Source organism: Ambystoma mexicanum, chromosome 2q, assembly GCF_040938575.1.
Source record: "Ambystoma mexicanum isolate Mex_15411 chromosome 2q, UKY_AmexF1_1, whole genome shotgun sequence".
In the NCBI taxonomy this organism is placed as follows: domain Eukaryota; kingdom Metazoa; phylum Chordata; class Amphibia; order Caudata; family Ambystomatidae; genus Ambystoma; species Ambystoma mexicanum.
The window spans coordinates 1,183,975,152-1,183,998,136 of record NC_090924.1 but is presented as its reverse complement, the minus strand read 5'-3'; the positions used below and the strand labels follow the sequence as shown (position 1 = coordinate 1,183,998,136).

The following is a 22,985-nucleotide window of genomic DNA, read 5'->3' as shown; positions in this document are numbered from 1 at the left end:
CTATAGAAGTCGACCATTGGTATAAGGGAAAAGCGACCATATTTCCTATCGATCGCTTTTGCCTGCGATGTCAGGTTCTTTGTTTTTTGAAGCAGATGTCCACCACTTTGGCGAATTGTCCACCACTATGCCCAGATATTTAAATTCCTTTACAGTCTCAATATGTTTGTCTTCTAGTGTCCATGAAAAGGAGTCACTTTTGTTTCTTTCTTTTTCCAAGGAGCATGATTTTAGTCTTGGGTTTGTTTATCTCTAGGCCATTTGCGTTTATGTACTCGGCGAAGTTGTTTAGCTGTCTCTGGAGTCCTATTGCTGTTTGATCTGCAATTATAATGTCATCCGCGTACATAAGTCTCGAGATTTTCATTTGTCCAATTTGCGGTGGAAATTATCTGATCTTTGCTTCTGTTTCTTTGTAATCTCCTATGAAACTAAGGAAAAGAGCCGGGGCAAGCGGGCAACCTTGCTTGACCCCCTGGTTGGTCTGAATCTCCTCCGAGAGTGTATCTTGATTGTCAAGTCTAACTTGGATCCTTGTGGCCGTGTGTAGTGCTATAATAGGATGTAATATTGAAGCTGGGCACTTCCAAGACCTTAGTTTTTCCCACAGCCTCTCTCTATTTACTTGGTCGAATGCTTGTCTTAGGTCGATGAAGGCCATGTAGATACGTGTTCCTCCTGCAAGGCTTTTGTTTTTTAAGAAATTAACCATAAGAATGTTTATAGTTGTTCCGACATTCTTTTTGAAGCCAAATTGCAATGGGTCTTCGCATGGCGCCTCCTTTGCCCACCTTTGGAACTCTCGTAGAATCAGTGAACCGTATACCTTCCCAATCACGTTTAAAAAGGGCGATTGGTCGAAAATGTTTAGGATCGTCTCTCGACCCTCTCTTATATATCGGGACGATTACTGCGGTTTTCCACGATTCTGGAAGGACTTTTGCTGCTGACAATCTACGAAAGACAACAGAGATAAATTTGGCCCATGCCTCAGGATGTTCTTTTAGGTGTCTGTTGGTCAGACCGTCAGGCCCTGGGGCTCTGGAATTTTTCAGTTTTTTTAGGGAGTAAGTAATGTCTTCCGGATCGTGAAGCTCCACCCAGGGTTCAGTACATTGCAAGTTTGAAGATTCAGTGCCCACCTTTGGATCGAGAAAAAGGTTTTCGAAGTGCATTTTCCACTTTGCTTCTGCAATACCATTAATTAAAGCATCTGAGTTGGTCCATTCAGTTGCATTTATGAGAGCCCAGAATACTTTCGGGTTTTTGGTGGAAATACTTTGCAAAATGTCTTCCGAGTCTTTTTGGTACATGTTAAGGCGGTGCTCTCTCAACCATGACTTATATGCTTTTAGCTTGTTTACCCACAGTTGTTTGTTATGGGTGGAGCTGGTTTTCACAAATCTTCTCTTTGACTTTCTGAGTTGTCTTCTTTTTTCGACCAAGGTTTGGTCATAGGTATGAATTGACTTGTTCATCGCTGATCTGTTGTTCAGTCTCGGTTTCTTGAAGATGTTTAAGAGAGAGCTGTAGTCTGGAAGAGGGGAACGTGCTCTGAAGACTCTAAATTGGAGTAGTTATGTGTCAAGGTGATGACGTTGTTTAGACTCAGAGCAAGTCGATTTCCCTTCGGGTTTACTTCAAGCCTTGTAGTAAGAGGAGTTTTGGCTGTTTGGATGGTTGGCCACGAGAGACGTAAGAGGTTGTGGTCACTCGCCTGAGTTTTTACGACCCCAAAGGATGAAATGATAGGCAGTAAGGCTGAGGAAACGTAGATGTAGTCTATTGTTGCCTCAGAGCCCCGTCCTTCCCAAGTTGGAGACCGATCTGGATCTTGGAAAGTGGAACTCACATTGACCAGATCTTTAAATTTCATCAATGACGACCATGCTTCACCTCTGGCTTCGGCTTTGGTTTTAGTCGTTTTTTTTGTGCAAATCGCATTCAGGTCTCCACACACGAATAGATGAGTTTCGGAATGTTCGATATATGCTTTGTCAATTTCGTGTTCGACCATATCCAGAAAGTCTTTGTTAGATACGGCTTCGGGGTTCCAGTACAAGTTAATGACTATTGCTGTTGTTGACACTGTTTTCTTTTGTGTTGCATTCCAATAGTTCTATTTTACTTGTACTGAGATCATCAGGAGGGATAATGTTAAGATCTTGATCATTTTCATTCCTTGTCCCGCTCTTACTCCGGTTATCAAACCCGAGGATGGTCGTCATTTTGGTCCCTTTTTTGCTGAGGCGAAGGCTATTTCAAAGCCGTCTAGAATAGGCTTGGTGGTGAGCCATGTCTCTTGCAAGCACAAGATGTCGAAGGAGGCAAAGTTGACGTCACCCTGTATGGTCAGGTGCATAAACCCCTGCGTGTTCCACGAACAGAGATTGGCTGACTTTGTATTAGGGCCTCCTAACTCAGCATTGCCGTCGATCTTCTTGGTGGTGATGGATTGCTATTTTTTGTTTTGTCCTACAGCTTTCGGGAACCATGCCCACAAGTTTTGTAGAGGGTTAGATTTGTCTTTGGCTTTGATTTCTGTATCCGCCACATTCACTGTATGCATGTTCTGCTAATCGGCAGCAGTGGACCTAATGGTTTTCTGTCGTATTTCGTCACTTCAACCTCTTCTCGTTCTTTAGTTCTAGTTGACGATGGGGCCCAAGTGTCTCATTTTTCCGAGCGTTCTTGGTAATTTCTTTGCGTGGACAAGTTCCTCCTCCTGTCCTTTTCTCTTGATACTGGAGTTTTCTTTTTGTAGTGTATTGGAGAATGTTCTTGCCTCCGATCCACATGAGGTCTATGGTCCCTTTCTGAGTCGTTCTCGTTTCTCCACAGGCCTTTTTTGGGGCTAGGGGTTGCTGGATCAGTCCATTTTACTTCTCCTTCATCCTCAAGTTCACTTATGTCGTATCCCAATTTTAAGAGGTGTTTCAAGGAGTCGCGCAGGCTTTGTTTCACTAGTGTGGAAGAGATGAATAAGTAGGCAATTGCTCGGCGTCCTTCATGTAGCGGCTCCACTATTTGCAAGTCACTCGATCTTACTGATCTTAATTTCGGTATGCTATGTAGCAGTTCCATCACAGTTCTTCGGTTCAGGATCATGTATTCACAGCAATTTCCAATTTGTTCTACTTCAAAGGCTGGTACACCATAGCGCCGCTTTTTGAGTGGCACCCCTCGACCTTCGTCTTCTCTTTCATTCCTTTTTTTATTTCGATGCAGTACGCTGCCTTCTCTTCTTGGTTGGTATTTGAATCTATCGTGCTTCTGAAGATCTTTCTCTGGGGAGGTACGGGATTGTTTTTCATCCCACCGGTGTGAAGAGATAGTCTCCTTTATAGGGTGAGATTTTTGCGTGTCTTGATTAGGGATCTTACTCCCCTTTTCAACCTGCTTGGTGTCACCCCAGTTTGCAGAGTGCGAAATCTTCTTGCATCGGTCCTCCAAAGAAAGAAATTGCCAGTTGTCTCCTTCTTCATGCAGGCCTTGATATAATATTTGCTCCAATTTGTTTTCGCCTTTATTCCGTTTTTTATTGGATTCTCAATCAGTTCAAGGGAGGGTTGTTCACTGGGTTGGTTTACATTTTCTCGGACCTCTTCCATCAGAAGATCTGCTGTTGATTTTGATGTATTTAGATCTTCACTGGAGTCCAGTTGTTTTATGTGGGTTGGTGTGCGAACGGCCTCAGTGTTTGTTCATGTTGAGCCATTTCGAATTATGTTTGGGCCAGGTCCCTTGCCCTGGCTCTTCTTTCTATCTTTGAAGCTCTTTTCTTGGACCGGTAAACAGAATACCAGTTGTTTTTCGTGGGTGGTAAGTGCTATGTCTGGTAACTTACAGTTCGTAAAGATAGGAAAGTCTTTGTTATTAGCCGTTTCCGTGATCTTCGTTGACCCGCATTTTGAGTTTATCAATTATTTTATGGTTTTTTTCTCCGGAGCAGTGGCTTGCACTTTTTATAGTCCAACGCCTCTACCAACGTCATCTTTCCTTACTGGATTGGGTCTCGGAACTGCTCTTACGACCTTTGAACTTTTATGTGGCGGCTGAACTGACGAAATTTGTTAAATTTCTGGAAGATCCGCTTTCTCAGTTGAGTTCCGGGGGGCTTGAGTTTTTTTTATTTCATTGTGTCCGATTTGTGTCCCTTTTTCTGTTGTTATCGGTGTTGAAGGATTTCTCTTTCCCTCTATCACTGTCTGTACTGCTTGCGCTGTAAGAGCCTTTGCCTTTTCGCTTTCTACTGCAGTGACATACCCTTCCAAGTATGCAAATTTTGCGTGCATTGTTGCCAGTAGAGAGCTGTTGTCCTTTAATGAGTCGTTCATAGCCTCGTAAAGTTTGGTGAAAGGGGCCATGGCGACCGCCACCACTGCCATGAGTGTCACCATGTCCACTTTTTTTTCCGGCGATTTCTCAGGTTGGGATTCTTGTCCCATGGTTCTTCCTTTATCCCTGCTTGGCGTCGTTATCACAAATGAGTCTAGCTCGTTTGCCGTATGGTTTGCTTTCTCCGGTGGTGGGAACCAGTCCTCTGGTTCCCTTCTCGGTGTCGTTAAAACCGATGAGTTTGTCTGTTTTGGCAGTTGATTTACATCCTCTGATGGTGGAAACCAGTCCTCTAGTTCCGCATTTTCACTCTGGTTTTTAGGGGACTCTTCGTCATTTTGATTACTGTTTTGGGTTTTGTCTGAACCAAGTTTTGGAGTTTCCGGGCTTGAATTCTCAATCTCCATCTCTAGTGTTTTGGGTAGATTTTCCCCCCTCGACCTTTCGTCTATGGGCGCAATGGTGGGGGCTTTTCCGTCTAGCTCCTCCATGTCCTTTGTAGATGGACATTCATGGTTTCCTAGATTGGGGTCATTAAAATCTGTGGCCAAAGTTGGTGTCTCAAGTTGTGGTACCTTTGAGACACACTCCACTTACAACATCTAGGTGTCGCTTATTTCACAAATGTTATCAAATTTCCTTTTTCTATGGTTCACAGAAAAATCTGCCACACTTTGAGGCGAAAGAATAGTAGTTACGTGTTGACTTTTGTTGTTTATGGTTGTTAAAGTTTGCCTTATTGTCCTTTTTTGTCTTTTTTTCTTAGCCAGGTTGGAATCAGGGCCATTTAGCTCAGGCGTCTTTTCTAGGTGTGTTAGTAATGGTCTTGTCACCGTGTTTTATTTGTGTCGGTTTTTGCGTAATTTTCACTTTTTTGTTACACGGGCCTTCGTCGAGTTGTATTTCTGATGATTTATTTAACTGGCCCACCTTCAGTTTGCTTGTAATTTCAAGTGGCCCGACGACTTTTAGTTTAGTTAATTTTTCTTGATTTGGTATATTAGCCGAGCTAGAAAGCCACGGGTGAATTTCCGCTATCGTCGTCACCGGTTTTCCTCCCACTTGACTCGTCAGACTGGGAGATTCCTGTGAGACATCGGCCACTGTCTTTTCCGATGTTTCCCTTGTCACAGCGGCCACTAAACCTTTCAGGCACACTGGCTGTTATATTTGACTACTTTGCATTTCCTATAAATGTTAAAAGGTGAGACTGGGATCAGTTGATCAGAGACCTGAGAAATAATCCACTGATATATTCACAGGCGAGCTCTATACTCTATTCCTCCTCATAAACAATCTCACACAATTCACTCGAAGTGTTGTTATATAGGTACTTAAAATGAGTCATCCAAGCTTCCTCTGGTGTAGGATTTACTAATGCCCATACCATCATCGCCTTTGCAATTTACCAATGGCCAGAAACTTTTCCTGTCATGATGGCTTGGTACATCCAACATTGACTCACTGTCTCATTGCAACAGTGCATACTTGTACGACATTAGCCAATTGTTAAAATGTAACTTTTACTTCTTTATCTGGGACACTTGTACCATGGGTGCTAAATTCTCCTCCCTAACGTTCTTAATTATGTGCCTCATCTGTTTCTTTCTTTCCTGTACTTTATAGTCAAACATATGTACTCAGTAGGATAGCTCAGGGGCAAAGTGCTCACCTTGGAAGCAAAACAACATGGAGCACCACATGTTCGATCACTGGATCCGCAATTAGAAACCTCTGGGTATTATGTGCGTTATAAATAACCTACCATATCATATCATAGTCAACCATATTTACCACTTTAAAAAGGAAGTTTGGAAAGTGTGTTACTGATAGTTCTTTCAGTTTCTGGCAATGGTAAGACGATTGCCAGAAACCGTTGGTCAACCTATTCATGAAGTCCATTTTCCTGATGTTCCAGGAGACTTAACTCTTTTGGTGAAATACCTCTACATTTATACAAGTAGATGTAACATGTGTTTTTTTTTTGTTTTTTTTTTAAATTTGATTTAATTGCATTGCAATTTTCACAAAGAGCATATTTAAAGTCCATGCTCAAGACCATTTGTCCCTCCATTTCATCAGGTGTATACCATTAGTCAAGTTAAGATTTGTCCATCTCTCTTGATGTGTCTCCAGTGTTCAAATCCAAATGTCTTAAAAACTGGGTGACACCAATCACACATCTGGCATCCTCCCCACTTGAGAGCATTGCCCAAAGTTCATTTTTGTCCAAGGTAGTGTCATTTGATAAAGCTCTTGCTAGGTATTATGACCTGGCCTCTTTTAGAGAGCTGAATTCCAACAGCAGATGGCGGCTGGTTTCCACCCTGTCTTTCTTGGAGCAAAATCGGCAGGTCGCGGAGTCAGATTGTTTTCTCAAGGCCTGAATTTCCCTTGTTCTCACCTGGTTGAGCTGAAATTTTAGGAATTGTCTACTCACTTGTTTGTCTGGACATTTCTTAAAGTAGCCTCTTACCTCTTGAATTTTCTTTGCTGGTGTCGAAATGGCAGAGGTCAATCGAAATCTGCTAGCCGATTCCAACATGGAAGTCCAGTCGTTTTCGTATAGCTTCTTTGTGACTTTGTTGGGGTCATTTATCAGAACGGTCCAAGTCTTTTAGGAGTCATTGGTTTTCCTCCTTCCATTTATTTAGCATTTTGTAGGAATCTGAATTGAGGTCCTTCTTTATCAGATCCAGAGCTTTTGGCATCGAAATACACAACAGTTTTCTGAAAAGTAGTAGCAAGGATCTTGCTTTTGTGCTTGCAAGCGATGGTAAACAGAGTTCATGCCTTATAAGTGCCATTGGTGTTGACTTTGCCAGGCCTAAAGTTGATCTCCAGAAGTGGCTCTCCAACGACAACCAGATTCCGTCTGGCAGACACGGCATTCTATCTACACCATAAATTAGAGATGGCACCACCTTCATCTTGAAGAAATTCAACACAGTAACATGCGAAAAACGTCCATACATGTTTTTTTCAATTTTACCTTCAAGCTGGCTACTACTAGACAGTGGTCACTGGCATACACTTCACAAACTTTGAATCTCACACACAAATGAAAGAAGGATTCCAAAAGTACTACATAATCGATCCATGATTTTTCATCATCACAAAGCCAGGTTGGGTGACTGGGGATATCCCCACATACTTGTCCATTCAGTATATACGCACCCCAGTAATCACAACATTCCAGCCATTTATTTTCGTACTTCTCCTGCTCAGAGTTATAATCTGACTCACTATTACCATTCCCCACCCTGGTGTTCAAGTCCCCTGCTAAATCATCTTCCCCATCTAGGTACTCAACCTTAAAGGATTCAATAAATCCCCCCACTTTCTGCAACAAGACCATTATATCTGAATGCATGGGATGCCAATATATATTAGCCAGCAATATTCTTTCCTTCATTCATTTCCCACATGAGTTCTCAAACTCAACTATTAGAAAACCTCTAACGTCCGCTGACATAAGCCTTCCCTTGATCTCTAGGCTATGCTTCAGGACTTGTATACAGTCTACCCGTATGCCTACCAGCATTCAATACCAATGCTATTTTCTGAAAGATAATATAGCCATCCCAAATAAGGTTTTTAGTTGTGCAAGTTCCTTGCAGGAAAATCATGGTGTGATCTCTCAAGAGATGGACAGACGGAGGAAAGATGAGAGAGACAAAATACAAGCCAACTAGAAGAAGTTAAGAAGGAATGCAATGGTGCAAGATACAAAGCTCAGTATCTTGGGTAATTTTGCTGAAGCCCCTGACATTCCAGGAAGCAATCGTTAAGGTTTGAAACACAACCTCCTTTTCAAGGACTCAATACACACCTGTGCATGGGTCTAACCCAATATTAGGGATACATTTTGTTTAATAGTCAGGCTGTTAACCACTCCCAGCTTTTCTGTTCTTTAGGGACTGCCACATAGAGTTTACAAAATGTGCTCTTCTTATCCTTGTCATATCTCATAAAAGACATCAAGTTGTTTTCCAAGCAGTCAACAACATCATGAGAGCTTGGACGAAGGTCAACACCCAACATACCAAAACTACATACATACATCTTCCATCAATATGGAATAAACTACCTTGGATGGAATTTGTATCAGTAGAAATGCCTGCTCTCTCTTCATCAAAAAACCTAACTTCATCTAAGTCACTGGAGGAGAGCAAACATACATTTGGTATTTCACCAAACAGAGCCAAGATGTTAAAGCAATTCAAAGTTAGCCTTTGGTAATATTCAGGGACCAAGTTACATTCCAGTATTAGAAATGGAGATCGGCCACCCAACGCTGAGGAGCACCTACTTCCAATACGACCACCGCCATTGGTACACTCTGCTCCATCAGCACCAGCATTCCCTGAATCCCCACACCTACTCATGCCATTATCACTACTTTGGCTCGTCTTAACCCCCAGGGACTCAGTACAACAATTTGGCCTCCTGGGCGGGCAAATTGCACGTCAAAAGTGTTTTCTTAATTTACAAATATTGCCATTTCCACGGTTCTCTATTTTGGGGATAGATGCTGTTGTGGCTGCCACGCACGTCTTCCAAGCTTTCCTTACCCTTAATCTGTGGCAGATCTAAACCGCATTTACACGCTGCCCAAAGGCCCCAGCTAAACTATTGTTTGAACTTAGAGACTCCTCAGTACCAAAATTACCCTTTTAGAACTCCCTAAAGGAGGCTTTTGTTGTGCAACTGCATACCTCATTCATTTCCATTCCCTCAAGTGGAGCTCTACAGGCAATTGTTCATCACACCATACCCCTACCACAGGCAGAGAGCTGGGTGTTTACAAATTGAGGCTCCCATATTGGATGTGTATGTCATGTTTTCCCAACAAACACAACTCTTGGGGTTCTGCCACCAAACCACAAGCAAAAGCTCTCACTCCGATATCATTATATCGAGTACTAACTTCACTGCGTGGCAGACATTTATTAGGACAATCACTCTTCATTTCCTTTCCTATCGCATTATGCCCCTGCAGAACATTGCAAGGCATTATCAAAACCATCCTTTTTGGCGAACCCCTTAGAAGGTTAATTGGACCTGGTTGTTTGCTGCACCTATCAAGGACACTTGTTCCAGCACCTTCACCTATTGTTTGGGATGCAACATCCCACTTCATGACCACACAATCCTCCACCTCTGTAACCACTGGCATTTCTGTAAAAATAGTGTCTGAGCTTTGCACTTCAACAGAAGTCGTTCATTTAAGTGAGAAAAAAACGTGCAGAACTGCATTACTCCCAGCAGCTCCTTTGATAGAATTCTCTTTGACCTTAATAGCAGCAAGCTTCTTGAGCTCCTTATTTTGTTTCATGACTAAGGCTGACTTGAACATGCGGTACAAGTTTGATCAATCACTTTTCCAGCTGTTAAGTTTTCACCATCGTTAAATTAGTTACAAAGGTTATCACTGCCTCAGAAGCATCCGTTAAGATCATAGTCCTTGCATTAGTCACCTTAGATACACCGAGTTAAGATACTTTGAGGGATCAGATGGCATAGATGAAGTTTGTAATTGTCCAACTAGACGGGCCAACAAGTCAGCTGGCAATGTCTCCAGTTTCAAATGTATGTCACAAAGAATAAGTGTGTTTGCTCTCACCTCGTCTCTTATATCATTCTAGAGTTCTGCAAACATGCTAAGAACCGGATTTAATGCTGATATTTCAGGAGCTGTCAGTATGGTTTTTTCATTGGCTTCTCTCAGTGTAAGGCACATTTGAGCCCTCACTCTTTTGCGAGAATTATTAACAGGTGAGCTAGGGTCTGCTGAAATCAAGTCAGTCGGCAAAGTTGGTGAGTCCATTTGAGATGGGGCACAAATAGGTGAAATAGAGTTGTGCAGTAAGATGTCCCTCTGCCCGAATTTTGACAACCAGATTCTCCTGCAGCTTCCAGCAAACCTAAATCATTCATATCAGTATGATCGTGGTTGGTATCAGTCCTCAAAACTCTTCTGAGGGAGCTGGTAGCCCATACTCCCTCAGATTAGTTTTGAGGACTGATACCATGCCACGAGTGTCTCCAGACTCACCTGGGGCTCTTTCAAAAGGCCCTTTTAACCCCTTCTCGCTGGCGGGATGAACAAAGACCTCTTCTTGTGCATCTTGTACTTCTTGTACTTCTGTTAAGATCTATGATTCAGCTGATGCAGTTTCTCCAGGCAGCGATTCTGCAGTAGGTATTCCCTCCTCTCTAGGAACAGGTAATAAAACTGCATGGCCAATGCCTTCAATTTAAGTTGAATATGAACCGTCTGGAGACCATGGGACAGCATGGCTCCAAAGCTGCATATTCGGTTTAGTCATTTTGCAAACTTTGCTAGACATATCTCAATTATCGGTCTGTCAATCAGCAACAGCTAGAAAAAAACAAAAGTGTTGATTTTCAGATACAGCTCTGAATGGTCCAGAGGCTTAGTGCAGCTTTTCATTTTTCAGGGAAGTCGTGTTCAAATTGGGTTACACCTGATCTGCTTCTAATAACAGGCACCTAACCAAATTCACCCCAACGGACCACTTTCATCACCACTTCTCTTATTCATGCTATTTACTACTCTCCTGCCTCTCGCGGCCCGCCACTGGATTTACTCACGGGAAGGGTGAATAAATGGATAGTACACCATTGTTGACTCAAAAGGAAGGAGGATGATGTTTCACTCAGAGCCTACCTTTTATCTTCCGGATAACTCCCAGTCAACAATCCACCTATGGCTGCACTTCAACAGTTGGATTTAAACAGAACGCCACCCTGTATCAATTGAACCATTCAAACTTCCAGTAAGTCCTACACAACAAGAAGTATAGCCCAGAAACAGCCATTCCAGACTTGAGGCACAGAGCAAAACACCCTGTGCGTGGCCACCAACCTCGGAACTAACACGACAGAAAAGACAAACACACTAAGGGAAAGTATTTCTCAGTGTTCATAAAATTCAGGTCGTCACACTCATTCAAGCTTAGAGGAAAGCACCACTGCGTTTTAAAATCATGCAGCGTTCAATGTTCTCTGTGAAGCCTGTGTCAAGCAGCACTGATTCACTGGTTCCAACGCTGTTTCAGGCGCCTATGACACAATTCACTCATTACCACAGACATGTGTTCTGTACAGGTCCTATCCACAGTTAGGCACCAGGAGCAGAAAGAACCTCCCAAATGTGACTCTGTATGGGAGGAGGGGAATGTTTGTGGCAGGGAGTTGTAGTGGGTGGCTAAATGTGATCACATGTTTGTGCGAGTGCATGAGGTGGTGTTGACAGGGAATGCGTTGGGTGGGTAAGGAATGTGGCAGGGTTGGAAAGAAGGGTCCAGGGGACCCCTCGATTTCTTAGAAATCCACTTCCATGGGAGGTGGGTTGGGGGTGTGATTGACTTCCAGAAGTGTTATAATTCTGCATTTTGAAAACAGCAAAAAGTCAGCCAAAATAAATCTGTCTATTACAAAATGTGGAAATATCACATAGAACACAAACATCAGCTGATCAGTAAGGAAGGCTGCCTCTAATGTTTATCCTGTACCATTAATTTCTTCCGGTCCAGTGCTTTCAAGTAACATTTTCCAGCCAACCACACACATATTACAACCATGATCCTATGCCCCTCATTCCTCTTCTGCAAATCTCAATCTTTCCATGGCATGTTTTTAAATTACACTGCCCATGTTTTTTTTTTAACATTTGGAAATCAACCTTTCCTAAATTTGCACTGAAGCTGAACCATGGGCTTTCGAATGTTAAAATAGAGAAGGCACGCCAATTGAGCTTCAATTAGCATTGGGGAGCTATTTCCAAATGTAAAGTTATACCTATAAGAAAATCCAGTGTGTTCTTGTGTGAAAAATATTTCTGTTTTAAATAAAGTTACAGACCTGCGACTTCGCTGTACAATTATTCTCAGGGGAAAAATGGGAAAACACATGTACAGAAAGATTTTGTTTTTGAAACCGCTTGCAAAATACTCTTCTCCTCCGGGACCCTGGCGGAACGGGTTAACAGGTGCCGCAAAAGGATGCAGATCCGTTAAACCCGTTCCGCCACATTACGAGGTCTTCTCACGGGACATGGTAAGCAGGCCTGGTAAAACTAGGCGTGCTTACGGGTCTCGTGAGGGGAAGAGGGAGCAAACAACGGGCCACTCGTAATCGGCCCATTGTTTGCTCCCTCTCCCATTCCCGTTCAGCCCTATGGTGGCTGAAATGGGAATGGGGAAGGTCCGGGTCCTTGGAGGGAAGAATTACCGGGCCCTCCGAACTCGGAATGGCCCAGTAATTCCTCATTCTGGGAACCCGGACCCGGACGCGATTTCGGCAGCAGCCATGCCGCCAATAGCGGCATGGCTACCGCCGAGGTCGTAATGAGGTCTATCATGTGAGCTAATTTTCATTTTACAAAACAAAAGATGTGATGACTGGAAGGTTTAGAATTATTCTTAGCCTCTGGCATTGCTCTGGGCATCCCTCAAGACCATTGTTATTCACCTGCAGAGCCATTGAAAAAGGGGAAAGATCATATGCAAATCAGGCATGGTTCCACCCCAACATGGGCAGTCCAGCTCGTACTGCTTGATCACGTCCCTTCTGACAAGACCACAAGCATCCCCAGACATGTTTCATCCTTGTAAGACCTCATCAGTAAGGAGTATCTTGAGTCCCTAGTCCCAGCAGGCATGGGACAGAATGTCTGGGTACTCTAGGTTGCTTGTGTTTCCACGCAGAGGGGACCTGCCCTAATGATTCGGCTGGGCTGCTACCAGTGGTGGCAGTTTCTGAGTGATTTGCATATGACTCAACCCCTTTTGCAATGGTGCCGAGAGGCTAAAGAACAGTGCTGTGGAAGGTTGCCCAGAGCAGTCTCAGTGGTTCAGATTTATTCAAAACCTTCCACCCAGCACTTGCTTTTTTGATTGTAGATTGTCTCCCTGTGTGAGAAAGGGTATGCTCCTGATGTGTGTCCCTTCCTCGCTGTGCCATAGGAAACCAAGCTGCACCTCACTGAGGAGACTCAACAAGGTTGAAACATATCAGGGGTTGCTTGTGTTTCCATGCAGATGGGACCTGGCCTAGCGGTTGGGGCTGGGCTTCTCCCATTGGTGGTAGTATCTGACTGATTTGCATATGGCTGGAACAATTATGCAAAATCACGGGGACCCTAAGAAAGTGGTTTGCCTCAGAAAGCTACCAACGTCCTAAGTAATGCACTCCTGATGTGATGATTGACTTGGGCCCAGAAATTAGCCCTGGAAGTGAGGGGAGAAAGCCCAGTGACAAAAAAGTGGGTGCATGTGTCACAAAATGACTGTTGCTTGGTGGGAGTACAAGGATGAGCAGTGGTTTCTAAACTCCTTCTCAGTCCCACACTACTACTAAATCAAAATCAGCACTGATCTCAATCATAAAGGAGAAACTGTCACAACATGAATCATTGAGGGCAGGTTATAATCTTCAGAAAGGTGTGAGCCAGCAAGGAATTATCCAAAGAACAATAATGCAGTGGCACCCAGATACAATATATGTCCAAAGGTCCTATAAATAAATGCAAGGCTTTAATTAAACGAAAAGGGCAAACTTACTATTAAAAACAGTAACAACCTACCCCTTTAATGAAATACACAGAATATGCAGATGTCTAGTTGAGGGGACCTCGGGATATGAGAACTGGGGTATGCAGGCAATTGGCTTTGCATCATGTTTAACTTTACTATATGGCTTTTAAAAAGGTATGGAGTGGGGTCTTAATTTTCTCTATGATCCCCAAACCAATACAGGGGACATAACCACTGTGCTATAACTTGTACTCTTCTTCTATGGGCTGGACAGGTTTTAGTCACGCTTTTGGGTGCTTCCCAGGGGATTAAGTTGGTGTTCAGGTGGTCAAAGTGGTTCGAAGGGAGGCAGATATACTGCAATTCAGCAATCAGCAATCAGCTTGAGACTTGATGGAAGCTTGAGATGGGTTGTAATGTAGAGATTCTTGTAGTTCGTTGGCTGAAATGAGTCTTAGTGCAATGATTTAACTCCAGACCAGCCGGTTCAGCTGTGTCCAATAATGCAGCGTGGTTCTTTAGCAGCAACTGGTTGGAAGGCACTGGTGAACAGGTACTCGATGTTGATGTAGCAGATCAAAGCAGTTTGAAAGCATAACATGCCAACACCTTCTTTGTTGGGTCTTGCAGCAGCTCGAATTGGCTCAAGATCAATCAATGTAGATTGAAAGTGGTTCAAAGAGGCAGTTAGAGCTCATGATTCTGTTGATCCGAGTGTGCTGTGGGACCCTATTGAGGATCTCAGAGGCAAGGTAAGTCCTTCTTCTGCCCTTCCCGACTGGGAAGCTTTGGTTGTCAATGCCGAACACGTATGTGTCCAAAACATTTCTCCTTGTACCAACAGCTTACATAAATCACCTCCTCGTGTTGGTGAGTTAACTACTTCAAGGACACCATTCGGAGGATAGCATAGGGGCGCCAGAAAACGCAGAGCAACAGAGGTTTGAATCCCAGATTGGCTCTTAGAAACCAAACTCAGGTACAATATGAGGCGCATTGTAAAAACACAATTACATTTAATTCAATTAAATTATATTAGATTTATGTTTGGACCTTCTTAATTTGACTTTCCTGGTAATAAGTCCCACATAATAAAGTCCACACAGGCTTTTTTAATTGCTTAAACCACATGTGAAGTGTCACACCTAAGGGTTAAACACAGATTGGGACTTGGGATGTTTTGCATAACGTGAGAAAATTGTACATAATGTCTTGACATTTTGATACAGATGTGGATTAGAACTGAATTTTCTGTGATGTTTGACAAATTGTTATCATCCTGTTATGAGTATTCCTAATGTGGTGTTTCAAATAATATTCAAGTTGAGACCATGGTGAAAGGAGGACACAAGCATATCTTATGGTTGGGGATCTCATTTCACATTCATGGGAATAGCTAGAATTGCTTCTTAAGATTTACAATTGGATGACTAAGGGAGAACTGCTTCAAGATGGTTACCTACTCGCTACACGTTGAACATATACTGTTTTTCCAGTTTTCAGCACATTTCCCTTATATGGGCAAACCAGAGTTTCCCTGCAAATTCAGCAAAGTTTCATTTTGAATATTGCAGGTGAGTAAGTGAGATGGTCCAAGGAAGGTGAACGTGTTACCTGAAGGTATGTGAAGACACATAGAATGGCTAGCGGACACCTACCTCTCTAGGACGTATGATTGTTTATTTATGGACATACATTTATTTAGGGCAATATGGAATAATATAAGGACTAGCATAGTTGAATGGAAGATATGACTGATATCCCCGCTATAACAACACATGAGGATAACAACTTACATCTTTTGAACTGTCTTCAATATGGATACACCTTTTGAATTAGGTCAGTAGCATTTTAATGAAATACATATTTACCTAAGAGATTTAACACATCTGTTTCTGACAATTATTTTATTTTATATTATTGTGGCCCCTTTGGGAGGCGGATAGAACTGTGTATGTGTGAGTTCGTATGTGCTATTTTTTTAATAGTGCAATAGTGAAGTCGACCAGGAAGGCGGAAGGGTGTTAGTTTCAACTATATTCTTAAACAAATGTGATTACATTCGTGCCCAGGCTTCAGGGTCGTTTTTAAACAAAAAAGAGCAGTTGTGTGCTCTACAACAAGGGAATATAGTAATAGGGTACACTAATATGGATACAATTAGGAGTATAAACAGTGGTTGAAGTGTGCAAGAGTGGTGTTCCTATACTATTCTTGTTTGTATTTAACCGTTCCTATACATGTATTTTATAAAGAAACCGCTCCGGAATGGCATATAACCCTGACAGTGTGTTTAAGAGCAGACATCTTAGGCCTTTGTGCCTGGACACCGGAACACCACCAAAGCCTAAATAACAAGTGATATACATTGTACAGTGCGCTGTTAAGGTTCTCAACCTGCTATCAAGCTGTTAACAATTATGGTCTGATCTGATAAATTATTCCTGTGCTTAGTACATACAGTTTGGGCATTGACTATAGCACAACCCACCTACTGATTTTGACATTATATTTGATATTCTTATTTTGGTTAATTAACAATCGACATTTAACATATCACTATAAAATTCACATCTATACAATTTCAAACATTAAATAAAACATATTAATCTCAAATTAATTTCATTAAATTTCATAGGATCTAAAACACATAGAACACAAACAATCGATAATAAAACAGACAAAAAAGGTTAAGCATAACATCACTAAAAGATAACAAAGTTACATTAATCATGATGGTAGACATATAAAATAAGGTCAATTCAATATAGGGTCGAATTTCAGTGATTTAAAAAAAATAGTAATCACAATTACAGTGGAGGCAGTGCGGCCAGCTAAGCATATGGTCCTTATTGGTTCAGCCTCTCCCAGTAAGTACAGTCCCATAGTCGCTTTCTAGAACCCTGAATTGCAGAACCCCAAAATAACAGGTGTCTAAACGTTTCACATTGGTCATCCATCTTACAAAAGCGACAAGTCATTTGCTCCACTGATAACATGCCATATCTCACTGCGATCTGTTTAGATAGAATCATGTTCCAACAAAATCATAAAACAGTGACCTGGTTAGATTATCCTGATAGATAGCAACAAATGGAGCAAGAACTTCTAATTTCTTGCAATCTCCTTGTAAGTGACTTAAGGAAGGGTACTGATGCTTTGTTTCAATAGTAATTGACACCTCATGATAAAAAAAGGACTATTTAACTCAAATCGGGCATTCAACTAATTCAACAATTGAACTGCTCACTTTCTCCAACAGATTTTCACAAAATGTATACACTTCATTTATCCAAGTACTCCCATTATCCCCCATGATCAACTTAAGATCAACAGAGAATCCTCCACTGGACACAAAATTGTACGCAGAAGTGACAATATTTTCCAGTGTGCTCGAGGTTTTAAAGATACAATCCCCAGCATAGATAGGTACTGAATTGGGTAGTCGAATAATTATTCTCCAAATCACAGCTTCGATCACAGATATATAATCTAAAATGGAAAGAGCATAGCATTCTATCCCGTACAATAATCTGGTTACTTTTTTACCAAGATTATATTGTATCACCGGGCATAAGGAAAACTTCCCATACCTCAAATCAACCCTAAGCAGTTGATTGGCCATTGTGGAGGCACGATCCTTAATCCACATATGTAGTTTGGCCAAGTTAGTTCTGAATGTAACCAGAAAGTCAAGATATATTAAGGATTGAACCTTAACAATTGGTTCTGCACTTTTCCTCCAATAACATTGACTCTCTTTCTTCCCCTCGGTTATTTTAACAACGTTCATTTTAGAGGTATTCAACTTCAGGGAGTGACTGTCAGCATCAATGGAAAAGGCATTGATTAGACGTTGGAGGCCAAGAGTGGTGCAATTAAAAATAAGAAAGTCATCCGCTTGTGATAGCCAGAATGGTCTCAGGTTGTGAAATCTAGGGGTAACAAAAGTAGCTGATTTCAGGTGTTCTCCAATGTCTGCCAAATATGAATTAAACTGGGAAGGAGCCAAGATGCATCATTGCCTGACCCCATGAAAAGTTTGAATATTGCGGAACAAATGGCCAAAGTGATTTAAACGAACTTTGGAGTATGAATAAAGACCAATAGTTAACCTCGAAAGGCCTACCGGAATTCCCCATTAATAAAGTTTATTCCATAGTAGATTATGATCAACTGCATCAAAAGCATCTGAGAGGTCCACTGATGCAACACATCTGGAGTGCTGTATACAATTCAACATAAGACTATTCAGAGAGGTACCCATGTTCCTAGATGTGACTACACAACTGAAGCAAAGACCTCTCTATCAGCGTCAAAGGTGGCTATAGGCCTGTTATTCAAAGGGCCTGTCATCTCTCCTATTTTGTATAGTGGACAATGTATGCAGTCGAGCAGGAAGGCGGAAAGGAGTTAGTTTCAATTATATTCTTAAAGAAATGTGATTACATTCGTCCCCAGGCTTCAGGGTCATTTTTTAAGCAAAAAATGTGAGCGCCCATGAACCAGGTGCTTGGGAAACACTAATCTTATTTATCACATCGAACACCTCCTGGAACCTGAAGTCAGAGTGGTTAAGAATACAATCATTCACCAAATTCAGAGCAAACCTGGGGGTGACTAATTTAGGCTGTGCATATACTGAAAAAAATGAAATACCCAATTGACTTCATGAACGACATTAATTTGCATACTAGCTTGGGAAAAATAAACCCCATTGATAAGTCACCAAAAAAACAGAGATTTTTTATTTGTTCAGGTATACAACATCGCCTCGGAGTCCTCCTGAAGCCTTTTTGCATGTGTTTGATGAAGCCAATTTTTATAACATTGTCAAATTCCTTTCGAGAGACTTACCCATTGCCCCACCGATAGATCTGTCATATTCGCCAGTTTCCTATCTGCCCACCACATTTCCCCTTTCCTTGATGCCACCTCTTCATTATATGCATGAAGAGGCTTTTTATTCTGGTCCAAGGTCTTCTGTGTTCCCTAAATTTTAGTGCACTCCAAAGGGGAATGCAACATTATCAACATTATTAGCACTAAAGGTATGAATTATCCAGTTGTTCGAGAAATGTTGCAACAGCTGTGTGAGATGATTATTCACTCTCATAGCTTTAACAACATTTCAACTTATTCTATTCCCTGCTGCATTTGTCCTAAAACCTGATACACCTTGTACCTGCAAGTCATGCAGCCCTAGAGAGATGTCCAAATGGGCCTCAAGCATCGAATGATCACTATAACATGAAGGGATAATACCAAAGTCAAGACATTTTGAGAGCATACAACTACCAACAAAAATATAGTCAATAGTAGATTGGGCGGATCTGTTAGTCCATGCTCGAGTGTTAGGAAACTGACCACAAATACAATTGTTCAAGAGAGACAGTCCAAGTTTGGCCAATCCCCCCAGCCTACATCTACCATTATCACGTTTGCAATTATTATTTGCCTTAAACAATTAAACATCTTCCCATAGGTAGCATTAATACAATCAGAATTGAGATCACCCACAATCCCAATATGGACTCCTGGGAACAGATCTATTCAGTTGTTCACATAATTAGTGAGAATTTATATGGTCTCCTTCAGGTCCTTGTGTCTCTGAAAGGCACAGGGAACCCCACTCTCTCGATGTAGGGTATTATCATAACAGTTATCTCAGAAGGAAAATCTGGAGGAAACAATTTGGGAATGCTGTATTAAGGATTTTATTATACCTAATACAATTTATACTGTGTGGGTTTAATCACAATTTAAGCTGCACTCAAGCAATCATTTATTTAACATAGCAGGGATGAATTTAAAAACATCATCATTTCATAAAATTCATATCAAAAGCATTCATCCACATCCATACCACATACATCAGTCCACTCATACAAACCAACAATAGGTACAAGCTAAAACCATCTAACAAATATAACAATTCATTGACAATCCAATTATTGTGCACAAAGATTTTTGTGCAAAAACAAGTTGCATGGCCACAATGGGTTTTTGTAGGTGGTCCACAATTGGGAGAGGCCAAAACTAGAACATCTTCACAGGTGGCCTTATCCTGAAATTCTCTACCGGTTTCGACGTATTAACGTTGTTTGTGTTACGTCTTCATCAGGAGATAACAATTGGTTTTCTTTGGTACAGCCAACTGGAATTAATCCGTTGTGTTTATTGTATATGGAACTGGAAGTACTGTCATCTAAATTGGCAGTGTTCAAAAGAAAAGAATCCTGCGTAGCTGATGGTTGGGCTAGGTACTCCAATCCAGGCAATCCGGGTAGTGGGGAGGTGCTGGTGGAAATAATCGCGCACCTCAACAAGATGTCTTTAGCAAAGCCCGTAATTCAGGAAGAATGGAAACCTGAATATTTCAAGAATGGAGCTGACGACCGCTGTCAAGGTGTTCACAAAGGTCTGCGGGGGAAACAAGGCACTCAGACTTCCTCGGATTAGCTCTAAGAACCGTAGCCGCACATCTGAATCCGTAGATTGGGCAGATTCATTAGTCCATGCGCGAGTGTTAGGAAACTGACCACAAATACAATTGTTCAAGAGAGACAGTCCAAGTTTGGCCAATCCCTCCAGCCAACGTCTACCATTCTCACGTTTGCAATTATTCCTCACCTTAAATAATTAAACATCTTCACATAGGTCAGCATTAATACCATCAGAATTGAGATCGCCCACAATCCCAATACGGCCTCCTGGGAACAGATCTATCCAGTTGTTCACATAATTAGTGAGAATGTATATGGTCTCCTTCAGGTCCTTAACACCAGAATGCCAATACATGTTTACAAGATCTTGGCAGTTCTCAAATGTCATTCGGATATGGGTGGCTAAATTACCAAAACGTATGTCAGCACTCCCCATAACTGAAATAACACTACAGGATTTACTGAAGGTTAAGAGACCACCAGAAGGGTGACCCACACCGCCCTTCTTAGCCGACTGATATGTGACAGCATAACCATCAAACGCTGGAAGTATGGTCACCCATATTTCTTGCAAGGCGCTAATCGTATATGACGTGAGTTTCAGTCTTAATGCTGGGTTAGAGAATACATGCGAGTGACCCTGTGTATTCCATGACAATATTTAAAATGGATTATTCTAGGGACCAACACATACTGCCACATGATCTACTTTAGTGTTGCATTACATTCAACAACCATGACCAATCTTCTAGTTTCCTCTGATAACTTCATTTACTACTTTAAGCATTGAATCTCATCCCCACATATTTGTTGAGTTTCTGGCCCTTTGTTTACAAGTACTGTACTAGGCGATTCCTTTTGGTGAGAGAGATCGAAATCACAGACTCTGACCCTTTCTCTTTCACGCATTAAAGACCATTTGAGAATGGAAATAGACAATAGAGGGATCGATCCATACCGATCAATAAAATCAACTCTTCCCAGATCTCCAGATGAGATCCCCACTAGCCTCGGAACTCAGAGAGTAGATTCAATATGGCTGAGAGTCTAAGTACCGGAAATGCTTGGAAGTGCGGCTGTTGGGCTGCTTACTCTGCTACTCTCCTTTTGTTTGTTCTTCAGCCGACCTCATTGGCAAGTGGAAGTTCTGCATTTTTGCTACGCGTGAAACGTGCATTCTCCCAGACACTTGTGGACTTGTGGACTTGAAGTGGAGGTTCCGCCCACCGGTCACGCCTACCGCCCGCCCGCCCACACACCCACAGCCACTTCCACAAGAACACAGGTGCTCGCGCATCCGGCGCGCACATCCGGAAGTGCTCGGATGTGCGGCTGTTGGGCTGCTTACACTCCTACTCTACTATTGTTTGTTCTTCATCCTGCGTCGTCAGCAAGTGGAAGTTCTGCATTTTTCCTACGCGCGAAACGCACCTTATCCCAAACTCTTGTGTTCTTGTGGACTTGAAGTGGAGGGTATTTATTACTTTAACTTCCTCTCTTAGGTAACTTGACAGCGGGTGTACCGCAGGTCTCGCAAAAATGCGAGTGTTACTTACTCTGTTTTCTCCTTGATTGCAGTTCCGCCCACCGGTCACGCTTACCACCTGCCCGCCCACACGCCCACAGCCACTTCCACAAGAACACAAGTACTCGCGCATCTGGTGCGCGCATCCGGGAAGTGCTCGGAAGTGCGGCTGTTGGGCTGCTTACTCTGCTACTCTCCTATTGTTTGTTCTTCAGCCTGCGTCGTCGGCAAGTGGAAGTTCTGCATTTTTGCTATGCGCGAAACGCGCATTATCCCAGACTCTTGTGGACTTGTGGACTTGAAGTGGAGGGTATTAATTACTTTAACTTCCTCTCTTAGGTAACTTGATCGCGGGTGTACCGCGGGTCTTGCAAAAATGCGAGTGTTACTTACTCTGTTTTCTCCTTGATTGCAGTTCCGCCCACCGGTCACGCCTACCTCCGGCCCCCCCACAGCCACTTCCACAAGAACACAGGTGCTCGCTCATCTGGCGTGTGCATCCGTAAGTGCTCAGAAGTGCAGCTGTTGGGCTGTTCGGCTGGCATCTGGTGTATGGGGTAGGAGGTACTTTTGCCCCTATAAATGGTATACCCTTGATGGTGTATTTCAGTGTGCTTATTGGGTTATAATTGCATAATGGGCAATGCCAAACTTCCGCTCTGCAAAGATGCGAGAGCAGACTTTTTTATTGCAGTTAGCACTAGAAGAGCGAGTCTAGCCCCTGCCGCAGCGTTACCGCTGCCTGATGCAATGAGGATGAGGTCAAACTTCTACAATGTGCACAACAATGTTCTCTGCTGGATAAGCAGATGGAGGACAATATGGAGGACAATATTGAGCCCTCTCAAGAGGCTGAATTCTTAAAATATGCACAGGAACGCTCCTTGCTCGAGAAACAGAGCGAGGAAAATATTGATCCCTCCCAACTGCTGTTTGGAGAAGACGACCCACTGTACAATATGCTGGCTAAAGGGGAGGTATCCAATACAAGTAAAGTTAATGTAAACACCCCTTATGTAAATGACAACCAATTTCAGGGCAATCTGAATTACGATAAGTTGTTGGATTTCTCTAATGGCACCACATTCAGAGGGGAGATTTCCACAACGATTA

The 22,985-nt window shown here is 42.4% G+C and overlaps 1 protein-coding gene across 1 annotated transcript in view; it reads right to left on the bottom strand.

Moving 5' to 3' along the window:
* MALRD1 (MAM and LDL receptor class A domain containing 1) overlaps positions 1 to 22,985 on the bottom strand; it is a 3,359,462-nt gene that overhangs the window by 3,086,432 nt on the left and 250,045 nt on the right. Inside the window, exons 4-5 of the mRNA XM_069646615.1 lie at positions 4,215 to 4,879; positions 2,746 to 3,447 (exon numbers count right to left, since the gene is read on the bottom strand). Of these exons, the coding sequence (XP_069502716.1) occupies positions 2,746 to 3,447; positions 4,215 to 4,879 (1,367 nt within the window). The remainder of the gene's footprint in view (positions 1 to 2,745; positions 3,448 to 4,214; positions 4,880 to 22,985) is intronic.